Source organism: Phyllobates terribilis, unplaced genomic scaffold (assembly GCF_046119375.1).
Source record: "Phyllobates terribilis strain yellow unplaced genomic scaffold, ASM4611937v1 Scaffold_7__3_contigs__length_470593459, whole genome shotgun sequence".
In the NCBI taxonomy this organism is placed as follows: Eukaryota; Metazoa; Chordata; class Amphibia; order Anura; family Dendrobatidae; genus Phyllobates; species Phyllobates terribilis.
This window is the reverse complement of record NW_027362767.1, coordinates 57161607-57186342: the sequence shown is the minus strand read 5'-3', so window position 1 is coordinate 57186342 and position 24736 is coordinate 57161607. Positions and strand designations below refer to the sequence as shown.

General features: G+C 48.4%; 1 protein-coding gene across 1 annotated transcript in view; it reads right to left on the bottom strand.

The window, feature by feature from the left end:
* Positions 1-228: 228 nt before the first annotated feature.
* Positions 229-24736, bottom strand: part of LOC141153626 (tumor necrosis factor alpha-induced protein 2-like) — a 57575-nt gene continuing 33067 nt past the window's right edge. Inside the window, exons 13-16 of the mRNA XM_073638588.1 lie at positions 24498-24647; positions 20336-20472; positions 19831-19934; positions 229-701 (exon numbers count right to left, since the gene is read on the bottom strand). Coding sequence (XP_073494689.1) covers positions 604-701; positions 19831-19934; positions 20336-20472; positions 24498-24647 — 489 coding nt within the window. The 3' untranslated portion in view covers positions 229-603. The remainder of the gene's footprint in view (positions 702-19830; positions 19935-20335; positions 20473-24497; positions 24648-24736) is intronic.

Genomic DNA, 24736 nt, shown 5'->3' with positions numbered 1-24736 from the left:
AGTGATAATAATAACTTCACGGTTACATGTGATGGTACATATCTTCCATTACATGTTAGTCAATAAACAGGTCACAATGGGAACCTCCATCTTCCCTTGAGTAGGCCACACGCCCTGAGATGCGTCACTGCAACCCTCATAACCATTCTCAACTTCCACTTGATGTGGGCACATGCCCCTTGGTGTGCCACTGCATCTTCAGTTCCTCGTAGAAGAACACTTGTCCCAGCCTGGCCATCTTCTCCTTTAAGCCCCTCAGGTCTGGCTACACTTTTGCTTATCTAGTATAGATAATGCTGTAGGCCTCACTTGCCTAAGATAAGGATTCAGTCTGCCCCTTGATATTTTTTTCCTTCAGAACATGCTACCTGAGTATGATCTCCCTTCTTCGCACACAACACCCCTTTTCAATGAAGGTCTGCAAACTACAGAACCATAGGACTTTCCCTTTTCAATACTTTTCTACTAACTGCCTTACAAACAGGAAACTGAATTTCCTATGCCCACTTACCTCCTCCCATCCAGGGCTGGCCCCAATTGTAAACCTATCCACTGGTTAGCTAAGTGATGCAGACCAAAAAACATTAAAATCCTGCCAATACATTACATTACTATAAGATCTTCAATGGGGGTGTTGACAACTTCGCCATTCCTTTGCGCCCCTCCTCTTTTAACGATGGCCGTCCTTGGCCTTCCAGGACCTGCAAGACAATAAAAGCAACCAAACCATTAAATAATATAATGCATTCTTGAACTTGAGAGCATCTGGAACATCTTTTCCTTTAAGATGCAACTGTCCACCAGTCTGTGTCCACCAGCTCTGCCTGTATGAGATTGATGCTGTGAGAGGGAGAGAAGAGCAACAGGGTAGGCTATGATTAATCAGAGTGCCTGCTCTGTAGCTGATACAATATAAGCAGGGGCGTAACTTAATGTGATTATAAGCAGGAAGTCCAGAAAAGACCCGCCAAACAATCCTCACTTTATCTCTAAGTCTCAGAGCCACCGGAACACTGCATGTACCGGTACAAATGTATTGTACGTGGGGATAGCAGGTTTTTTTTTTATTATTAGTGCTCAGCATATTCAGATGAGTTTTTTTTATTTTTAATTGCAATTGTTTAAGTACAGAACATGTTTCCTCAGGAAAGGCAGTGCAAAATGCCGCCTCTGAATGCTTCCTACCATCGTATTTGGCAGAGATCACGGTAACAGACATCTGGACAGGATACGAGCGGCATGAAGTTGCCAGTGGGAAATTCCAGCAAAACTTATCTCATCAAAACAAAGTCTGCAAACACGCGATTTCTGTGAAAATCCCAAACATTTACTTAGGATTGCAGACTATATGAATTTTTCTTGCTTTTTTATTGAACACTTTTTTTTTACATTTTTTTTAACTTTACATTCCTAAAATTGTGGTACTTTTTTTAAACTCCTCCCAGGCCCCAAACGTTGATGGGAACGCCTGTTTTTGTGCAAATTGACACATTCCTCGCTTCTTTACCAACCTATTTTCAGGATAGTTGCACAGGTCGTCCCACTTCTGGGAATCTCGTGATCAACTGCAGTGTGTAAAGGACTGGACAGCATGTGTTTTTCTTTTCCCTACAGCGCCACCACAGGATAAAAGAGGAATTACACAAGTCCCATGAAATGTAATAATGTATGAACATGTCAAGCATTTGTATTCGCTTTCCCCTCTGGCTTGTAGATGAGGGTCCTATTCCCTAATGCAGTATTATATGTTTGTATGTGACCGCCTATCCCGTGGGTAATTTCTGAGGTCAATAGTTGAGGATAGACTGGACCACGGAATATGGTAGTGACCAAAGCCGGAGGCTGTCATTCGGAGAAGACCTAAAATACCTGGTTATGGTGTCATCCCAGACTTCAGCTGCATGTGTTTTCAATAGGAAGAGGGCAACAACCAACCAACCAGGTATGTTGAACTGCCCAAATATTGGGATACAATTGGGACACCTATTAGGTAGTTGGACGGTTCTACAAAATTAGGGCAACTTACTTGTAATATAAATGGTTACTTTAAAGGAGGTTTCCATTTAAAGGGAATATTCCATTAGAAAATTAACTATGTTCTTGTGTTAAACTATACAGTTTTGTTTACATTTGGTATTGTTTTTCTTTCTTCTCCTATAGCACAATCGATATTAAAAATGTAATTTTGAAATGTTGCAGTTTTCACACAGTCATGGGAATATTCTAGGCTCCTGCTGTCACGGGTGGGTCAGAGGTGACAGACAGTCGCCCTGCAGTTGGTTGCAGGAGATCTCTACGCTTGGAATAACAGACATCTTCTTAGAGGCTGGCTGTCTATAGGACCCAGCGGCTACCTTCCTCTGGCTAATTAGCTACCTGGCCTGGGTGCATAAATACCTGGTGTGTCTGAGAGGGAGGTGCCGGCGATATTCATTACCACTTGTAAGGCTTTAGCATGAGCAGTACTTCGTCCTCTCTGGAGCTTGAGGCCGTGTGCACATTGGTTTGAAGTCATCTAAAGTTAAGCAATTCTCCCCCCTTTCCCTATTGTCTGGGCTCCCTTTACCTCTTCCCTCTTTGTTGCATTAAGTCTTTCCCACACCTTGCGTGACATTATTACCGTTCAAGCACATTTTGAAAAGGAAAAAAAAACTGACTTTTTTTTTTCCTGTGTGTTTTTGGGTGTGGACCTTTTTTTTTCCTTTCTCCATTGGTATGGGTTCAGTTGCAGAGCTTCAAGGGTGGCTGCACAGGCTGTCTCTGGAGGTGAATGACCTCTGCTGTGAGGTACAGCAGCAGCGGCTACAGGTCGCCAATATGGGGGCGTGAACCTAAGGTTGCCCTCCCGGACAGGTTCTCTGGAGGTAGGGAGAAGTTTTTTGTATTCAAGGAGGCATGCAAATTGTATTTTAAACTTTGTACTTATTCCTCTGGAAATGAGGAGGAACGGGTTCGAATTGTGATCTCTCTACTGCAGGGCGATCCTCAATCCTGGGCATTTTCTTTACCGCAGGACTCGGTTTGTCTTCAGTCTCTGGAGGGGCTTTTCGGGGTTCTGGCCCTTATCTATGATGACCCTGACCGAGTCGCCTTGGCTGAGTCTAGGCTACATCGCCTTCAGCAGGGGATTCGATCAGTGGAAACATACAGTTCGGAATTCCGTAGATGTGCAACGGATTCCAAATGGAATGACTCAGCCCTTAGAAGTCAATTTTGTGAGGGGCTTACTGAAAGGTTGAAAGATGCCTTGGCTGTATATTATACCCCTCAGTCCTGGAAGGCTGCCATGTCTTTGGCCATACATCTTGATAGACGCCTTCGGGATAGACGGGTGAGACCACCTTCTCCAGGGCCTTCTTGTCGGGGTTGTGTACCTCTGCAAGGGGAGTGGACTCGGGGTGAACCAGTACTGGGGGAGGTGGAGGAACCCATGCAGTTAGGGGGTGTCCCTGTGACTCGCCCCCTGGGCCGTGGGGCACTCGGATCCGGGCAATAGGGGAACGATGGGGGTAGTAGTGGCGACCCGGTCCGTGGCTCAGGGTGGTCAGACCAGTGGTAGTCCCTTTACAAGTTTTAAGTGATGTCCGACTACTCAACCCGTGGATTGCGGTTATTAGGAACCGCCGCTGCAGGGCAGACAGCTGGGGCCGATGATGTATGCAGCTGGGATGGTGTGACTCCCCACAGGAAGAGTGCGGCTCCAGGGCAGTGTAGTGGATGGTGGGAGTGATGGTGGTGGGAGTCTCAGTACCGTTAGTGCTGGAGGAGCGAAAGAGCACACAGACAACGTACTGCAGTCCAATGTCTTTTACTCACAGTTCAGGTACTCCGGGTCACTTCTGTACAGGTAGTGACCGCCCGAGCCGTGCTACGTCCACCAGGTGAGGGGCTCGGTCAACTCCCAGGCAGCTCAGGAATATGGCACAGGACCCCCATCTTTCCTTTCTCTGGCCTGCCTCACCAGTGACCCGCTTTTGTCCAGCTGCCGCGGACTTGTGCGGGTAAACGTGGGCCCCGTTCTCCGGTGTCCTATATGGTGCATTCCTAGCTGGTTTGATGAGGTGTCGCACCAATAAATGATCACGTCGTCCGGTCTTTGGCTGAGGGTAGTTTCTCCTCCACCAACTTGGGATCCGGCACCCTTAATCTGCCTGACCCTTCACCCTGTATTCTCGTGGGTTCTTAGGGTCCCTTCCACCTTCTTGTTCCTGAGCCCTTCTGTTTCTCTGTCTCTTCTTCTCCTTTTCTGTTCCTTCCTGTTCCTTTCTCGTGGAGCTGGGATGAGACGTAATCACAGCTCCCTTACACCTCCTCTCTCTCTCTCTTCCACTCTCTCTTCCTCGGCCTCTCTCTAGGCCCACTCCTGAGTGGAGCTCCTACAGAGCCTCCACTCCCGGTCTTCTCCTCTCACTGACTAAACAGACTGAACCCAGATCTAAGATGGTGCCCACCTTTCATACCTCCCTCTGACCATGAGCCCAGGTGACCAGCAACCAATGGGCTCCTTCCTACGCTCAGGAACTAACCCCTATCTGCCCCTACAGCACTGGGTATTCCACCCCCCTCCCCACTCTAGCCAGGGACATAGTCGGTCGTGCCTGCACTTCTGTCTAGTGGGAGAACCGTTGAGCTGTCCCTCGGAAATGGGGTGAGTGTGTGTATGCAGCTAACTGAGCCCTGGTCCATACTCCATCCTTACCTGGGAGTGGAATACCACACCTCTGGCAGAGGTGCAATACCCCTGTAGCGGCCGAACCCTCGGGGCGCTACACCTGCATCATACATCTCCCCGGAGATTCGCAAAAAAAAGGCATATTTTTTTTGTGGGAAAAAGGGACATTTTGTTAGGACCTGTCCTTCAATTCCTAAACAAAAGGAGACTCGATTAACTCTTGGTAGTCTGGAGTTGGATAAACAAGGGGTACATTTGTGGCCAAACTGCAGTCCCAGCTTTGTTCTGACAGCAGAGGTGGTGCTAGAGAGCAAATCCGAGAAAATTTCCGTGTTTGTTGACAGTGGAGCCGGAGTCAGCATGGTGGATGCTGAGTTTGTCTTGCTCATGGTGTTGCTTGCTGTCCTTTAGATAAACCTATTACTGTCCATACGAACCTGTCATATCTCCAGTCAGCTAAACGTCTTAACCCTAGGCAAGCCAGATGGTCCCTGTTTATTACTAGGTTCAATTTTGTTGTCACTTTTCGTCCAGGGGTTAAAAATGTCAAGGCTGATGCTTTGTCCCAGAGCTTCCCTGGTGGTGGTGACCATGAGAATCCTGTCCCGATATTACAGAAGGGGGTAGTCATTTCGGCACTGTATCCTGAACTGGAGGGTGAGGTGTTGGAGGCTCAGGGGGATGCACCTGCCTCCTGCCCTTCAGGAAGGTTATTTGTACTATCTAATCTGTTCCACAAAGTAATTAAGGAACATCATAACTCTGTGCTTGCTGGGCGTCCAGGTGGTAAGGCAACCGCGGACCTCCACTCTCATCGTTTTTGGTGGCCGGGGTTGCATCGGGATATAATTGAACACGTAGTTGATTGTAGTATTTGCGTACGTTCTAAGGCTTCGCATGCCCGTCCATCTGGTACTCTTTTTCCGCTACCTATCCCTAGTAGGCCATGGACACACTTGTCCATGGATTTTATTACTGACCTACCGGTTTCTTCAGGCAAAACGGTGGTTTTGGTGGTTGTAGATAGGTTCAGTAAAATGGTTCACTTCGTCGCATTGCCTGCACTTCCCAATGCCAAGACACTTGCTCAGGTGTTCATAAATGAGATTGTGAAGCTTCACAGGGTTCCCTCCAATGTGGTGTTCTGGTGCCCCTAAGGGTTCAGTCACCACAGTGGTACTGCACCTCACCCAGAGGTGTGGTGTCTCCCTTCTCTCAGGTAAGGAGGGAGTGCTGCACGGAACCCCAAACACCTGCATCCAACACTACACTGCTCCAGGTCGGCGGGAGGGGCATCATGCAGAGCGCAGCTGCTGAGCCCTGACCCTGGCTGGAGTGGGGGGAACCCAAAGGTAGGGGGAACCAGTAGTGGGTGTGGGTGGAGGAGGTAGTTAGAGGGAGCACTTTGGTAGGAGTATAAGATAGGGAAGCCATCTTAGGGTGGTGGTTAGATAGTTCTGGAGAGCAGTTCAGAAGAACAGCTCGGGGCAGTTCAGAAGAACAGCTCGGGACAGTTCAGAAGAACAGTCCGGGAGCAGAGTCTCATTAGGAGCTCTGCTCCACAAGAAGGGCCAGGTCTGGAGGCTCAGGAGGGGAGCAGGGAGTAGGCTCCATTCTAGGAAAGGATGCTAGGGGGCACGGCGCATGCAGGACGGCACCCGTACGCCCCGCATCTGTCAGAAGACAGAGGGATCGTAGCCGCATTCTAGTCCCTTGAGGGTCAAGCAAGTCTGTGTAACTCCGACGGACAGGAGGGACTTCAGAGTACCCCAACAGGATTGAGTGTGGGCAGCGCAGAGCAGGAGGGAGAAAGACCAGTGTGAAGACGGTCAAAATAGGAACACGAGAAAGTGGGGTTCTGCCAGGTATTCCCAAGCTGCCTGAGGAAGGATTGAACCCCTGCCCGGTGAACGCAGCGCGACGCGGGAGGAGAACTGTGAGTAAAATCTCGGATGACTGCACTGTACTGCCTCCGTCCATTCTTTCATCGGCGCCACTGTTCCCCCTGCACTACAACGCCGAGCGCAACCCACGTTCTCTCACTTCACTGCTCTGAGGCCTGCTCCACCTGTGGGGAGCCGTTCAATCACAAGCTGCCCTAACATCTGCCTCAGAGGACTGTTGCAGTACTGGTGATCCTCACCAGACACCACAGGTGGCATCACAAACTTTCTAAAAATACCCCCCTTTTGCACTGACCGCCCTGGGTCACGGACCGGGCCAGCCACCGTGATATTTCCCGCCAACCGGCATCCAGAGGCCCGGCTGCCAAGTACCCCACGGCCCTTGGGGCGCGTCAGATCTGGCGTCACGAACAGGATGCGTGACCAGCCCATACCGGCGGGTGAAGTGTGCCTAGAGAACTGTGTTATGTTACTGAATGTGGCGCCCGCCCCAGAAGAACGGGCGCCATTATGTGTGTGCTAAAGAGCAACAATATGGAACCTCCCATCGTGGGCCGGGTCCCGGAATGGCGCCAAAAGCCAACCCTGCCCCTTGCAACAGTGACTGTCTGCATAGATGTGTCCGTCAAGGCAGGGAGGCCGTCACATGGAGTGACAGACAGCAGATCGCCATGGGGCCGCCCCCGAAAGAAGAGAGGAGGCGGAGAGAAGGAATGGAGACAGGGTGTGGTCTTAACCAGTCTAGACAGACCGCACCCGGCAGCCAGAATGGAAGGAAGCAAAAGTTCGGCCTCCACTTCTGGCCTGCCGCAGCATCAAGTGACCCCCCTCACCCTGGAGGGAGAAGTTGAGAAATCGTCCCCGGAGGACGTGGAGTTCCTCCAGAGTGAGGTCCTCGAGCTGGGCCAACAGGTGGAACGAGCTCAGCAAGCAGTGGTCGCAAAGTGGAGAAGCGAGCTGCTGGAAAAGTTGGCAGCACGGCGGAAAGCAGCACCGGATGCCAGCAGCGGCCACCCAGCCCCGGCGGAGCCCGCGGAGAACCAGGAGGCCGTATGGAGTACAGGAGCAGGTAGGAGAGAATCCCCAGTCCCGGGCGCTGCCAGCGCCGACCTGCTCCTGGGCCTCTTTCCCCAGCCCTTACCGTATGCTGCCGTACCCTGGCTGGAACAGCTGAGCAGCCCAGAACCTCCACCCCGGGCGCTGAACCAGAGGATCCCCCATCTAGTGCCCTCCCGGAGCCTCCACTCCCGGGCGCTGAAGCTACGGGCCTACTACTGGAAGCCCTCCCGTCACCTCCGGCACCCGAGTGGATATACGGCGCGCCAGTCTTTGATTGGTCCGCCCGGTTTGAGAACCAGCAGCCGTGCCCGCTCCTCCCAATACCAGCGCCCCCGGTTGCCTACCCCAGCGGAGAAGAGTTATGCTGGGACAACCGGGGGGGGGGACCTGATGGGGTTCTCACCGGAGACCGAGGCCGCCGCCGTGCAGAGGAAAGAGTTCTGCAGGCGGGAGCTCCGGCAAGTAGAGAGGGAGCGACGTGCGCGGCAGGCACGTTGTGAGCGCCTGGAGGCCCGAGACAAGGCCGCCAAGGCGTAGGTCCACCAGGCGGAGTCAGCCCACCCCAGCCCCCGCGAGGAAGGACTCGTGGTGAAGTTCAACCTGAAGGCTGGGTGGGGCTTTATCAGGAGTCCCGATTTCGAGAGGGACATATTTGTAAACCGGCGGGATGTGGAGACCGAGCTGGAGGAAGGCCATCCCGACAGGAACCTGTATCCGGGGGACCACGTCACGTACACCCGGCACCATGGTGAATGTGGCTGGTACGCCCTGCACGTGTATCGTGTCAGCGAGGACGCACCCCTGCAGGAAACCCCTCATGACCCGGCTGGGTCAGGGAACAATGAAAAGTACCCCAGGCGGGGTCCCCACTATTGAGCCAGCAGGTGGGACTAAACACTAATTGTATATAGTCACCCGTAAGTGTTCAGTGTTGAGAGTTGAAAATAGTATTTTGCCTTATAGTGTGTGTTTACTTAAGTACCCGCCAGGGTAAATAGACTTGTAGGCTGAGGACAGTGAACGGCCAAGAACTTGCATTGTAAAATAGTTCAGCACTTCTTAAAGTGCACCCTATTGGTTTTATATTAAAAACCATGATCACAGAACAAAAAAAACGTTTGGCGTGGCGGAAGCCGTGGTCCAATTCCAGGATCGCCTATGCCCTGCAGCCACGCCCAGGGCCTACGTTGAGGGTTTGCGGACGGGTCCCTCATGCTGCTACTTGTTGCACTTATTGAAAAAGGAAAATGTTATTTAAGAAAGTTTTATAATGTCTCTGAAAAATGTAACCTGTAACGTTTAAGGAAGATGTGCCTCCCATAAAGGGAAGAAATGTTGAGTTTCACAATTTTATATGTGGATGCATCTAAAAATTTGCATGTCATATATCCCTGTTTTACTCTGTTCCAGCTCGCGGACGTGCTGTGTTTTACCGGGGGGGAATGTGGCTCCCCTGAGGGTTTAGTCGCCACAGAGGTACTGCACCTCACCCAGAGGTGTGGTGTCTCCCTTCTCTCAGGTAAGGAGGGAGTGCTGCACGGAACCCCAAACACCTGCATCCAACACTACACTGCTCCAGGTCGGCGGGAGGGGCAACATGCAGAGCACAGCTGCTGAGCCCTGATCCTGCCTGGAGTGGGGGGGACCCAAAGGTAGGGGGAACCAGTAGTGGGTGTGGGTGGAGGAAATAGTTAGAGGGAGCACTTTGGTAGGAGTATAAGATAGGGAAGCCATCTTAGGGTGGTGGTCAGATAGTTCTGGAGAGCAGTTCAGAAGAACAGCTCGGGACAGTTCAGAAGAACAGTCCTGGAGCAGAGTCTCATTAGGAGATCTGCTCCACAGTTAAGGCCAGGTCTGGAGGCCCAGGAGGGGAGCAGGGAGTAGGCTCTGTTCTAGGAAAGGATCCTAGGGGGTACAGCGCGTGCAGGACGGCACCCGTACGCCCCGCATCTGTCAGAAGACAGAGGGATCGTAGCCACATTCTAGTCCCTTGAGGGTCAAGCAAGTCTGTGTAACTCCGACGGGCAGGAGGGACTTCAGAGTACCCGAGCAGGATTGAGAGTGGGCAGCACAGAGCAGGAGGGAGAAAGACCAGAGTGAAGACGGTCAAAATAGGAGCACGAGAAAGTGGGGTTCTGCCAGGTATTCCCAAGCTGCCTGAGGAAGGATTGAACCCCTGCCCGGTGAACGCAGCGCGACGCGGGAGGCCTTCACCTGTACAGTGCACCTGTGGATGGTCTTAAGAACTGTGAGTAAAATCTCGGATGACTGCACTGTACTGCCTCCGTCCATTCTTTCATCGGCGCCACTGTTCCCTCTGCACTACAACGCCCAGCTCAACCCACGCTCTCTCACTTCACTGCCCTGAGGCCTGCTCCACCTGTGGGGAGCCGTCCCATCACAAGCTTCCCTAACATCTGCTTCAGAGGACTATTGCAGCACTGGTGATCCTCACCAGACACCACAGGTGGCGTCACAAACTTTCTAAAAATACCCCCCTTTTGCACTGACCACCCTGGGTCATGGACCCGGCCAGCCACCGTGATATTTCCCGCCAACCGGCATCCAGAGGCCCGGCTGCTGAGTACCCCACGGCCCTGGGGGCGCATCAGTGTCAGATCGGGGGACCAGTTTGTTTCCAAGTTCTGGAAGGAATTCTGTTCTCAACTGGGGGTGCAGTTTCCTTTTTCTCTGCCTTCCATCCTCAGTCGAATGGTCAGACCGAGCGTGTCAATCAGAATTTGGAGACTTATGACAAGCCCAGGGGGATGGTGATTACTCGGGTACCCGGGCCTTTAGCCTGGCCTTGGGGATGTCGCGGTGGTCGGCTACGGGGTCCGTACCCTGGGGTCACTCTTTAAAAAGGGGCTAATAGATTTCTTAGTTTTATGAAAGTTCGTGACGCCACCTGTGGCTTCTGGTGAGAATCACCAGCGCTGCGCAGTCCACTGAGGCTGATGATAAGGCAGCTCGATGGTATAGCTCCCCACAGGTGGAGCTGGGCCTCAGGACAGCGTACGGAAAGGGGAATGCAGGACAGGTGAGACCCAGCCGGGTCAGAGCAAGAACAGGGACAGACACGATAGTCACTTCAGTACCTTTTACTGATGGAAATTCAGGCACGTCCCGGAGCACTGTAGGGTGAAGGGTGCATGTCGGGATCCTCCCCAATGAGCGGGTGTAGGGCCTCCTGTTACTTGCCTCTGCGTAGTAAGTTTCTGACCTGCCTGGAGCTAGGCCTAACTTTGTCTCTGTCCTGCGCTGGCTGACCTTGTGGTAGGGCCTTTCCTTGGAGTACACGCTCCTCAGCTTGCAGGGCCTATGTGTCTCCCGTCTCTGTTACGTATCAGCACTTTAGCGATCCTGGGACTTGTAGTTCTCCAGGGATTCCGGTTATGCCTTACTGGGTCATAGAGATCCCGGTAAGCTTCGGACCCGGTGTCTGGTAAATTCTTCAGGGTGAGCTGGTTAAGCTCCTCTGCCCCCTATGTACTAACTCTCCACTCGCCTTCGGCCTACTCGGGCCCTCACTAGGCTACTCACACTAACGGCAGCTTGCCGCGCTTCACCGATCTTATGGTGCCGGCACACCTTAAGCTCCCTTTTCCGAGCTTCAACTGAACTGAGCTCAACTCTGCATTCAGACCTGTACTTGCTGAACTCGCCATAGGAACTGCACTGCCTGGCTCCACCTTCCCTATTTATATCCCTAATGGGCTCCCTCTGCTGGTCTGAGGTGGAAGGTGGAGATGTGTGAATGTTTATGGAGGCCTCTTGTGGAGGAATCCATCAATGCACTCTTCTAGGATCTGTGATACCAAGCGCAGCTGGGCGTCACACTTACTCCAGGTGTTTTGTCTCCCAAAATCAGGAGGATTGGGCATCCTACCTACCACTGGCAGAATTTGCCATTAATAATCATCGTCAAGAATCCACTGGCAGGTCACCATTCTTCGGTGCATACAGTTATCATCCACAGTTTGGTACCTTTGTGCTGGAGGAGCTTCAGGAGTTCCTGAGGAGGAACGGTTTGCTTCGTCGCTCTCCTCGGTATGGGAGGGTGTGCTGAGTAATTTAAAGATCATGGAAGACAGATATAAACGTATGGCTGACAGAAAATGCTTGCCAGGTCCGGACATGAATGTGAATGACTTTGTGTGGTTGTCTACCAGGAATATAAGATTGAAAGTTCCTTCTTGGAAGCTGGGACCTAGGTTTATTGGTCCCTATAAAATATCCGCCGTCATTAACCCAGCAGCGTTTCGTCTTGAACTTCCTCAGGCCCTTAAAGTTCACAACTTTTTCCATGGGTCCTTACTTAAAAAATATGTGGAACCTCTTGAGCCCTCACCTCTACCACCGCCCCCAGTAATGGTTGGTGGTAATCTGGAGTTCCAGATTTCGAGGATTGTAGATTCTCGTCTCCAACATCGTTCTCTACAATACTTGGTGCACTGGAAAGGCTACAGTCCAGAGGAGGGGATATGGGTTTCAACGTCAGAGGTGAACGCTCCCAGATTGGTTCTCTCATTTCACATTTCTTCTCCTGAGAAACCTGGTTCTGAGTGCCTGGAAGCCACTCGTAGAGGGGGGTACTGTCACGGGTGTGTCAGAGGTGACAGACAGTCGCCCTGCAGTTGGTTGCAGGAAATCTCTACATTTGCCATTACAGACATCTTCTTAGAGGCTGACTGTCTTTACGACCCAGCGGCTACCTCCCTCTGGCTAATTAGCTCCCTGGCCTGGGTGTATAAATACCTGGTGTGTCTGATAGGGAGGTGCCGGCGATATTCATTACTACTTGTGAGACTTTAGCAAGAGCAGTACTTCATCCTCTCTGGAGCTTGAGGCCATGTGCACATTTGTTTGGAGTCGTCTAAAGCTAAGAAATTCTCCCCCCCTTTCCCTAGTGTCTGGGCTCCCTTTCCCTCTTCCCTCTGTGTTGCACTAAGTCTTTCCCACACCTTGCGTGACACCTGTTTCCTGTTGTTTTAGGAAATGCGCATGTACATTAGCAGCAATAGACTGACTCATTCCCTATCTTTTGTATTGAATCATCTAATGAGCGTGTGCAAAAATCATTGTAAATGGAGGCGGGGGGGGGTGGGGGAGCAGGGTCAGGTGTAACCTCACCTATTGTGCTTGGTGGATCCTGTGCTGTCAGAAGTGTTATCTGTCATTTTAATTGTGTCTCTGCAGATAATGAGCCTGCTGAAAACTCAGAGGAAATGAGAGATTAAAATACCCACAAGTAGCCAGTGAGAAAACTTCAGAATTACTAAACCAAGTGCTCCTGTGTAATGGAGAGTCGGGTGAGATAGATTTCATCCAATCGGTTTATTGTGTATGGGGGCTATCGGCTATTTATAGGGGGCTTTAGAAATTGCTAACCCATTGACTGCTGGAAAGCAGTGTGTATATTAGTTACTTATCAGCCATAGGTGGGGGCAGCAAGCTGTGTATCTGGGATGTGTGTGATTCATTCTCACTTTATGAAAAAAGAAAGAAAGAAAGACTGCACAGAGAAATTGTATAGTACACATCAAATCATGAAAAATATAAAGTTTATTGAAAGGCAAAACACTGACAAAGTTAAAACCAATTACCGTAAATACATAGTACAAAAATTGTACAAAGAACAGATTGGGGTATATGGATAAAGTAACCCCCACACCAGGCAACCATGAACAACAATATATCGTTATTCAAATCAACAAACGTGCAGCTGAGTGCAATTATATAAGAATCTGACATATGCGTAAAATAGACACAAAGTAGATAATGATAATAAAAATAAGAACTCTTGTTGGAAAAATGAAGAATAGCATGGATAGCACTGTGACGTGTCATTTATAGGGCTTTGTCATGATAGGCGGCCCGGACAACTCATGTGACATCGTTACCTTGGGGACAACAATGGGTGCACTAGCAGGCGAAATTAAAACCCTTTGTTTTCTATAGGCAGCATAGTAAAAGAGATTTCCAAAATTATCCAATCGACAAATACAGTACTTTAAAATGTAACTGAGAGTTAAACTACACAGATGAATCTATCACTATTCACACTGCTAGGGATGGGGTCAGGCTGTGACAAAATGAAAGAACTTTATAAGGGTATTCCCATTACCCATCTGTGGGATATAAAGTCAAATCAAGACTATGGTTCATTGTCTGACAAAAGCTGCTCCATGTGAATAACCAGAGGATGACCGTACTCTGAACCTTCATCCTGAAACTATTATATTGGTTACAGTATATATTATATATTCCCAATTCTGCTTTCCATCAGTGAAAAGAATCACATCACTACAGCTGGTTGGACCATCTATGTCTGACATATACTGTATACAGTGGTCCCGCTGATTTCCCTTGTTGATTGCTATGTGGTCCCTCACATTGCAGTTTTTATAGCGCTGATAGCGATTGTATTACTTGGGGTTTAACTCTGGAACTATTAATAGTGATGCTCTCTGTCTGGCAATGAAAGTTCTATTTCTGGGTTTAGGTCTGGCATTATACCTCCACCAGCAGAACAGTGAGTGCAGCTCTGGAGTATAATGCAGGATGTAACTCAGGATCAGTAATGTAATGTATGTACACAGTGACTGCACCAGCAGAATAGTGAGTGCAGCTCTGCAGTATAATACAGGATGTAACTAAGGATTAGTACAGGATCAGTAATGTAATGTATGTACACAGTGACTGCACCAGCAGAATAGTGAGTGCAGCTCTGGAGTATAATGCAGGATGTAACTCAGGATCAGTAATGTAATGTATGTACACAGTGACTGCACCAGCAGAAAAGTGAGTGCAGCTCTGGAGTAAAATACAGGATGTAACTCCGCATCAGTACAGGATAAGTAATGTAATGTATGTACACAGTGACTGCACCAGCAGAATAGTGAGTGCAGCTCTGGAGTATAATACAGGATGTAACTCAGGATCAGTAATGTAATGTATGTACACAGTGACTGCACCAGCAGAATAGTGAGTGCAGCTCTGGAGTATAATACAGGATGTAACTCAGGATCAGTAATGTAATGTATGTACACAGTGACTCCACCAGCAGAATAGTGAGTGCAGCTCTGGAGTATAATACAGGATGTAACTCAGGATCAGTAATGTAATGTATGTACACAGTGACTCCACCAGCAGAATAGTGAGTGCAGCTCTGGAGTATAATACAGTATGTAAACCAGGATCAGTACAGGATCAGTAATGTAATGTATGTACACAGTGACTACACCAGCAGAATAGTGAGTGCAGCTCTGGAGTATAATACAGGATGTAACTCAGGATCAGTAATGTAATGTATGTACACAGTGACTGCCCAGCAGAATAGTAAGTGCAGCTCTGGAGTATAATACAGGATGTAACTCAAGATCAGTAATGTAATGTATGTACACAGTGACTCCACCAGCAGAATAGTGAGTACAGCTCTGGAGTATAATACAGGATGTAACTCAGGATCAGTAATGTATGTACACAGTGACTCCACCAGCAGAATAGTGAGTGCAGCTCTGGGGTATAATACAGGATGTAACTCAGGATCAGTAATGTAATGTATGTACACAGTGACTGCACCAGCAGAATAGTGAGTGCAGCTCTGGAGTATAATACAGGATGTAACTCAGGATCAGTACAGGATCAGTAATGTAGTGTATGTGCACAGTGACTGCACCAGCAGAATAGTGAGTGCAGCTCTGGAGTATAATACAGGATGTAACTCAGGATCAGTAATGTATGTACACAGTGACTGCACCAGCAGAATAGTGAGCGCACCTCTGGAGTATAATACAGGATGTAACTCAGGATCAGTAATGTAATGTATGTACACAGTGACTGCACCAGCAGAATAGTGAGTACAGCTCTGGAGTATAATACAGGATATAACTCAGGATCACTACAGGATCAGTAATGTAATGTATGTATACAGTGACGGCACCAGCAGAATAGTGAGTGCAGCTCTGGAGTATAATACAGGAGGTAACTCAGGATGGGTGAAATCTCTTTTAGGCTGAATTCACACAAGCGTATAAAGAATTGTTAGAATTTTATCTAGAAAATGTTTTTTTGTCATTTATCACCCGTATGCAATCCGAGTACAATCTGTTTTTATACAGCAGTAGTTATTAAATATTTACAAGACTAAATACAGTTTCCTATGTTAAGGAATCACTATATGGTTCATCCGTATGTGCTCCGATTTTTTTTTTTCTTTTTTTGCTCACCCATAGATTTGAATTGGATGACTCATCCTATATACGTAATAAAATACTGCATGCTGCAATTTTTTTTGATCTTTGAAATTAATCTCTCATCCAAACAGTCCTATAGAGTAACATTGGTCCGAGCGCTGCACTTGGACTGAAGATATGGTCGTGTGAATGCTGCCTTACAATGACTGCCGAGAGATTTGGGGATATCTTATGACCTTCAACCATTGCGATTTAAAGACTTGAGTTACATCATGTAAAACGCAAAAAAATGCAGCACATTACACAGATTAAAGGGAATCTGTCAGTAGGTTTTTGCTATGTAATATGAGAGCATCATTGTGTAGGGGGTGAGAGCCTGATTTCAAAAATGTATCTGTGGCGCCCCTGAGGGTTCAGTCGCCACAGAGGTACTGCACCTCAACCAAAGGTGTGGTGTCTCCTTCTCTCAGGTAAGGAGGGAGTGCTGCCCAGAACCCCAACACCTGCATCCAACACTACACTGCTCCAGGCCGGCTGGAGGGGCAACATGCATGCGCAGAGCTGAGCTCTGACCCTGGCTGGAGTGGGGGGAACCCAGAGGTAGGGGGAACCAGTAGTGGGTGTGGGTGGAGGAAGTAGTTTAGAGGAGCACCATGGAAGGAGGTATAAAAAAGGAAGCCATTTTAGGGTGGCAGTTCAGAACAGAAGAGAATGGTCAGTCAGTGAGTGAGAGCAGTCAGGGAGCAGAGTCTCTTTAGGAGCTCTGCCCCACAAGTAGGGCCCAGTCCTAGAGGCCCAGGTGGGGAGCAGAGGAGTAGGCGCCGATCTAAGGAAGGGATCCTAGGGGGTACGGCGAGTGCAGGACGGCACCCGTACGCCCCGCATCTGTCAGAAGACAGAGGGATCGTAGGCCGCAAGAAGGTAACCGGCCCCTGGACCAGTCGTGTAACTTCAAGTCTCGGCTGGAAAAACCGTAGGCTTCTGGCTTATATAGTCAGTTGCCGAAGCCTCATTCTAATCCCCGTGAGGGTCAAGCAGGTCTAGGAACTCCGACGAGACAGGAGGGACTTCAGAGCACCCGAGCGGGATTGAGAGTGGGAAGCGCAGGGCAGGAGGGAGAAAGACCCAGCGTGAAGACGTTCTAGCTAGGAACACAAGAAAGTGGGGTTCTGCCAGGTACTCCTAATCTGCCTGAGGAAGAGCTGAACCCCTGCCTGGTGAACGCAGCGCGACGTGGGAGGCTGACACCCGTACAGTGCACAAGTGGAACTGTCATAAGAGCTGTGAGTAAAAACCCGGATGACTGCACTGTACTGCCTCCGTCCATTATTCCTTCTGCGTCATCTTCCCCCCCTGCACTAAAACGCCCAGCGCAACCACCAGCACTTACATTGCCCTGGAACTAGCTCTTCCTGTGGAGAGCCACACCATCCCTGCTGCAGTAACATCAGCTTCAGAGGACTGCTTCGCAGCGGCGGCTCCCTTTAGCCGCATTCCACAGGTGGCGTCACGAACACTTTACAAATCCCCTATAAATAATAATCCCCCTTTTCATTGACCGCCCTGGGTCACGGACCGGGCCAACCACCGTGATATTCCCCATACCGGCATCCATAGGCCGGGCTGCCGAGTACCCCACGGCCCAGGGGGCGCGTCAATTCGTTCGAATCCTGTTTGTGACGCCAGAATTGACGCGCCCCCTGGGCCGTGGGGTACTCGGCAGCCGGGCCTATGGATGCCGGTATGGGGAATATCACAGTGGTTGGCCCGGTCCGTGACCCAGGGCGGTCAATGAAAAGGGGGATTATTATTTATAGGGGATTTGTAAAGTGTTCGTGACGCCACCTGTGGAATGCGGCTAAAGGGAGACGCCGCTGCGAAGCAGTCCTCTGAAGCTGATGTTACTGCAGCAGGGATGGTGTGGCTCTCCACAGGAAGAGCTAGTTCCAGGGCAATGTAAGTGCTGGTGGTTGCGCTGGGCGTTTTAGTGCAGGGGGGGAAGATGACGCAGAAGGAATAATGGACGGAGGCAGTACAGTGCAGTCATCCGAGTTTTTACTCACAGTTCTTATGACAGTTCCACTTGTGCACTATACGGGTGTCAGCCTCCCACGTCGCGCTGCGTTCACCAGGCAGGGGTTCAGCTATTCAGGCAGATTAGGAACACCTGACGGAACCCCACTTTCTTGTGTTCCTAGCTAGACCGTCTTCACGCTGGGTCTTTCTCCCTCCTGCCCTGCGCTTCCCACTCTCAATCCCGCTCGGGTGCTCTGAAGTCCCTCCTGTCTCGTTGGAGTTCCAGGACCTGCTTGACCCTCACGGGGATTAGAATGAGGCTTCGGCAACTGACTATATAAGCCAGAATCCTCCGGTTTTCCCAGCCGGGACTTAGAGTAACACGGCTGGACCAGGGGCCGGTCCCCTTCTTGCAGCCTACGATCCCTCTGTCTTCTGACAGATTCGGGGCGTATGGGTGCCGTCTCGCACTCGCCGTACCCCCTAGGATCCCTTCTGTAGATCGGAGCCTACTCCTCTGCTCCCCACCTGTGCCTCTAGGACTAGGCGCTACTTGTGGGGCAGAGCTCCTAAAGAGACTCTGCTCCATGACTGCTCTCACTCACTGACTTACCATTCTCTTCTGTTCTGAACTGCCACTCTAAAATGGCTTCCCTTTTTATACCTCCTTCCATGGTGCTCCTCTAAACTACTTCCTCCACCCACACCCACTACTGGTTCCCCCCACTCCAGCCAGGGTCAGGGCTCAGCTCTATGCACGCATGTTGCCCCTCCAGCCGGCCTGGAGCAGTGTAGTGTTGGATGCAGGTGTTGGGGTTCCGTGCAGCACTCCATCCTTACCTGAGAGAAGGGAGACACCGCGCCTCTGGGTGAGGTGCAGTACCTCTGTGGCAACTGAACCCTCAGGGGCGCCACATATCACTTACTGGTCTGTAGTTTTGATAAAATCATTGTTTTATCAGCTGCAGATCTAGCTGAGCTTGGAATGATGAGCCCTGTATAACCCCGCCCACACCATTGATTGGCAGCTTTCTGTGTATAACCCTGCCCACACCTCTGATTGGTTGAGATTTTCTGTGTACAGTGTGCATTGACAAATAGCTGCTAATCAGTGGTGGGGGCGAGGTTAGAACAGGTGTCACACGTGTGTTAGAAGCGACAGACAGTCGCTCTGCAGTTGGTTGCAGGAGATCTCTACGTTTTGCATTATGGACACCTTCTTAGAGGCTGTCTCTAGGACCCAGCGGCTACCTTCCCCTGGCTAATTAACACCCTGGCCTGGGTGTATAAATAGCTGCTGTATTTCAGAGGGAGGTGCCGGCAATATTCATTACTCCTTGTGAAGGCTTGAGCAAGAGCAGTACTTCTTCCTCTCTGGTGTTCAGGACGTGTGCGCATTTGTCTGGAGTCGTGTAAAGCTAAGCAATTCTCCTTTGTTTGTCCTCCCTTGTTGTCTTTAGTGTTCAGTGGGGATCGACTAGTGCTCATCTCCCTTCCCTAGCCTTAGCCAAATGCCAGGGAAAGACAGGGCGAGGAATGCGTGTGGCGATTGGTGAAGTGCCAATATAGGGACGTTAGGGGAGACAGGGTGATATTCTATCAACCAGGAGGTCTCCACCTCCCCCTTTCCCTAAAGTCTGGGCTTCCTTCCCCTCTTCCCTTTGTGTTGCACTAAGTCTTTCCCATACCTTGCGTGACAATAGGAGGCACAAGAGACCTAGTCCTGTAGTGATAATCTCCTGCTGATAAAACACTGATTTTAGTGAAACAACAGCAAAGCCTAGTAAGTGACACATCACTGGAATCAGGGTTTTTGCCCCTACCTCATGCAGCTGTCGGATTACATTGCAAAAAAACAGCTGTTAGATTCCCTTTAGTTTGCTCTACTAGTTTTCTGACGAAAACACATCGCAAAAAATGCTTCACCAAAATTTTAGAAAATGACATGGCCAACATGGGATATTTGTGAATAGCTGTCTACCTAGTGGATTTTTCCGATTGATGTCCAACATATTCACTGCCGACTTCCTCTCAGAATTCGTCAGGGTATTTTTGATGCATAAAATGGACTTGACATGTCGCCTCCTGTAAGAATAAAGGTAATATTATTCTGCAATTTATGCAACAGGAGTTGAGTAGTAACTTGCATGCTGTATGTGGGCCGTCACATGGATGGACAGCGGTGGCCATCTTTGTGCACACAAAGCACGGTAATGTGACTATGTCTTGTACTTCTGACCTGATGACTGCCCAGATAATGCTGGGGGTTGTGCAGGTTGTGCAGAATTAGGAAAATATGGTTGCTTTTTTTTCCTGCCTGTGGGTGTATTATGTGGTATTACATCTTGGCTTTACCACTCACGACCTGTAGACAGGTATGGAGCTGTTTCTAAAAAATAGCAGCCATGATTTATATATTTTTTTTTTTATTTTGAACATCTGGAAGGTCAATCACTCATTTTTTGGTCACCCCTTTGACTCCTTACCTGATATCTGGGTATTCGTTGCCGAGTATAAATACTGCACGCTTAATTGCTTCCAAATCCTGAGATTCTATGATGTTGGCAATCTGCTGGATCACATTATTCACCCAGGTGGTCTCTGACTGTTGAGCATCATTTAACTGTAAAAGGGATAACTGTTATTAGGGGTGTAGTCCAGGATATAGCCACCGCTGATAATATATAGATGAATAGATGTACAGTTAGACCCAGAAATATTTGGACAGTGGCCGGATCTTTGTGATTTCAGCTCTGCAGGTCACTATTTTTGATTTAAAATGAAAAAACTGAGATGCAATTGAAGTGGAGACCTTCAGGTTTATAAAAAGAGGTTGAACAAAAATATCCTGTGAAACCTTTAGGAATTGCAGCCATTTTTCTACAAAGCCTCCTCATTTCAGGGGCTCAAAAGTAATTGGACAAATTGACTTTACCATAAATAAAATGTTAATTTTTCATACTTTGTAGAGAATCCTTCGCAGGCAATGACGGCCTGAAGTCTGGAAGCCATGGACGTCACCACATGCTGAGTTTCCTCCTGTGTGAGGCTTTGTCAGCCTTTACTGCAGCTGACTTCAGTTGCTTGTTCGTGGGTCTTTCTGCCTTAAGTTTTGTCTTAAAGGGGTTGGACTACTTGGACAACCCCTTCTCATGCCCCACGCTTTGCCCCGATAAAATATAAAAGCTTATACTCACCTCCCATGCTGGCGCCGTTTCAGCGGTGTCGGCCCTCGCGGTCCCGGGGCTCTTGTGCGGTTGTTGTGACACGTGACGGCGGTGCCCAATCAGCGCTGGCGTCACTTTCCCCGCCTTCTGTTGAATTGAACATGAAGAGGAAGTCCAGGCTGCAGCTGATCCCTGACTTCCTCTTCATGTTCAATTCAACAGTAGGCGGGGAAAGTGACGCCAGCGCAGACTGGGCACTAGGCTCACATGCCACAACAACTGCATGGTAGCCCCGGGACCTGCAGTGCTGACACCGCGGGAACTGCGCCAGCGCGGGAGTTGAGTATAAGCTTTTTAATTTTATCTGGGCCAAGCGTGGTTTATGAGAAGCAGTTGTCCAAGTAGTGGACAACTTCTTTAAACATGTGAATTGCTGCTCGAAGGGGCTGAGATCTGGTGATGACTCGGCCATTGCACAATATTCCACTTCTTTGCTATCACAATATGTTTTAGGCCATTGTCCATCTGTCCTGTGAAGCGCCGTCCAATCAGCCTTGCTGCATTTGGTTAAATCTGAGCAGAATGTCTGGCTCTGTACACACAGGATTCAGCCGGCTGCTGTCTGTCACCACTGTTGTCTTCCATATACATCCAGGTCTTTTTGCGTTCCCAGGCTCACCAATGTGCTTTATTTTTTTGCAGAATATTCCAAACTGTTGATTTGGCCACTCCTAACATTTCTGCTATCACTCTGGTGGATTTCTTTTTTTTTTTCAGCCTAATGATTGTCTGTTTCACTTCCATTGAGAGCTCTTTTGACCGCGTGTTGTGGGTTCACAGCAACAGCTTCCACATGCAAATGCCACACCTGGAATCAGGTCCTAACCTTTTACCTGCTTAATTGATAATGGATTAATGAGGGAATAGCCCATGCAACACATTAAAGAGCTTTTGAGATAATTGTCCAATTATCTTTGGTCCCCTTTAAAAAAAGGTAGCTACATATTAAAGAGCTGTAATTCCTGAACCCTTTCTTCAATTAGGATGTCAATACCCTCAAATTAAAGCTGAGTCGTCACTCTAAGCCCATATTAATTATATAACAGTATCTTGAATATTTTGGTAAATTGGTAAGCAACTGCTAAAATGCCAAAACTTGTGTCTTTATCAAAATATTTCTGGACCTTATTGTATATCTGTGTGTGCATATACAATATATTTACAGTGGTGTGAAAAACTGTTTGCCCCCTTCCTAATTTCTTATTTTTTTGCATGTTTGCCACACTTAAATGTTTCGGATTACAAAACAAATTTAAATATTAGACAAAGATAACACAAGTAAACACAAAATGCAGTTTTTAAATGAATGTCTTTATTATTAAGGAAAAAATTAATCCAAACCTACAGGGTCCTGTGTGAAAAAGTGATTGCCCCCTAAACCTAATAACTGGTCGGGCCACACTTAGCAGCAACAACTGCAATCAAGAATTTGCGATAACTGGCAATGAGTCTTTTACCACCCTTTTGAGGAATTTTGGCCAACTAATCTTTGTAAAATTATTTTAATTCAGCCACATTGGAGGGTTTCCAAGCATGAACCAACTTTTTAAGGTCATGCCACAGCATCTTAATCGGATTAAGGTCAGGACTTTGACTAGGCCACGCCAAAGTCTTAATCATGTTTTTCTTAAGCCATTCAGAGGTGGACTTGCTGGTGTGTTTTGGATCATTGTCCTGCTGCATAACCCAAGTGCGCTTCAGCTTGAGGTCACGAACAGATGGCCGGACATTCTCCATCAGGATTTTTTGGTAGACAGCAGAATTCATGGTTCCATTTACCACAGCAAGTCATCCAGGTCCTGAAGCAGCAAAACAGCCCCAGACCATCACTCTACCACCACATTTTACTGTTGGTATGATGTTTCTTTTCTGAAGTGCTGTGTTACTTCTATGCCAAATGTAATGGGACATACACCTTCCAAAACTTCAACTTTTGTCTCGTCAGTCTACAGAATATTCTCCCAAAAGTCTTGGCAATCATCAAATCAAGATGTTTTCTGGCAAAACTAAGACAAGCCTTTATGTTATTTTTGCTCAGGAGGGGTTTTCGTCTTTGAACTCTGCCATGCTGCCATTATTGCTCAGTCTCTTTCTTATGGTGGAGTCATGAACATTGACCTTAACTGAGGTAGGTGAGGCCGGCAGTTCTATGGATGTTGTTGTGGGGTCTTTTATTGCCTCTTGGATGAGTCGTCGCTGCGCTCTTGGGGTCATTTTAGTCTGCCGGCCACTCCTGGGAAGGTTCACCACTGTTCCACGTTTTCAGAATTTATGGATAATGGCTTTCACTGTGGTTCGCAGGAGTCCCAAAGCTTTAGAAATGGTTTTATAACCTTTTCCAGACTGATAGATCTCAATTACTTTGTTTCTCATTTGTTCCTGAATTTCTTTGGATCGCAGCATGATGTCTAGCTTTTGAGGATCTTTTGGTCTACTTCACTTTCTCAGGCAGATCCTGTTTAAGTGATTTCTTGATTGAGAACAGGTGTGGCAGTAATCAGGCCTGTGTGTGGCTACGAAAATTGAACTGAGCTTCCCAAAGATGTGATAAACAGTTAATCTATGTTGTTTTTTTTTGGGGGGGGGGGGGCAATCACTTTATCACACAGGGCCCTGTAGGTTTGGATTTCTTTTCCCTTAATAATAAAGACCTTCATTTAAAAACTGCATTTTGTGTTTACTTGTGGTATCTTCGTCTAATATTTACATTTTTGTTTTGTGATCCGAAACATTTAAATGTGAGAAACACGGAAATGAATAAGAAATCAGGAAGGGGGCAAACACTTTTTCAAACCGCTGTATATACACCAACTTCTTAGCAGTTGTATCGTGACCGTTTTTAATTGGGAATACATATTAGTCATCTGGAGTGCAGGAAATACAAATAATGAGAGATACAGATTCAAAATAAGAGTAAAATGCACTTATGACATGGAAACAATTATATTTAGCTAATGAAAATCTAAAAAAGGAATCTGTGATGAAACCACACAGTATTCGTGTCTACACTGTGAGGGGTCCGTGTACATGTGCACACATGGGACTTTCAGTTCTTGATTTCAATCTGTCACAAACCCCCCCCCCCGAAGACTGTAGTCTGTACGAGTATCACAGGCAGCTGAATACATTAGATTCACATTTACTTAGACATAATAGGTGAAAGCGGGCTGACCATATATGTATGGATCCCTTCTTATTTGCTCCCGCCTGATGATGTTGGGGCAGAGAAAAATCGGGCATGTTGAATTTTAATGTCCGATCCTTTTGTTTTCCTAGAAGATAAGCAGCTGGCAGAAGTGTCTAGCAGGAGCATGCTCCCTTATCCTGAGTGTGCATGTGTATGCAGGGTGGGGTAGCTGGAGCAGATGCACATAGCCTTCCCCCACAGTTATCCATAACTACAGCCCCTGCCCGTACTTACATGCTCAGTACTGAACTGACTGAGGAGCTTCGCCGTCTCATTCATTTGGATGGCCAGAGCCTTCTGCTCAGCTTTATTGCAATTCCTTATGTCCTTTATTTCTGTTACATATTGGGTCACTAGGTGCATATGGATTTTAGCAGCCACAACCTATAGAGAAAATACATTAGATCTGTCTCACCAGATACCTCCCACCACTGACTCAGTAGTTATCTAGTAACACTTACTAGTCATAGTTG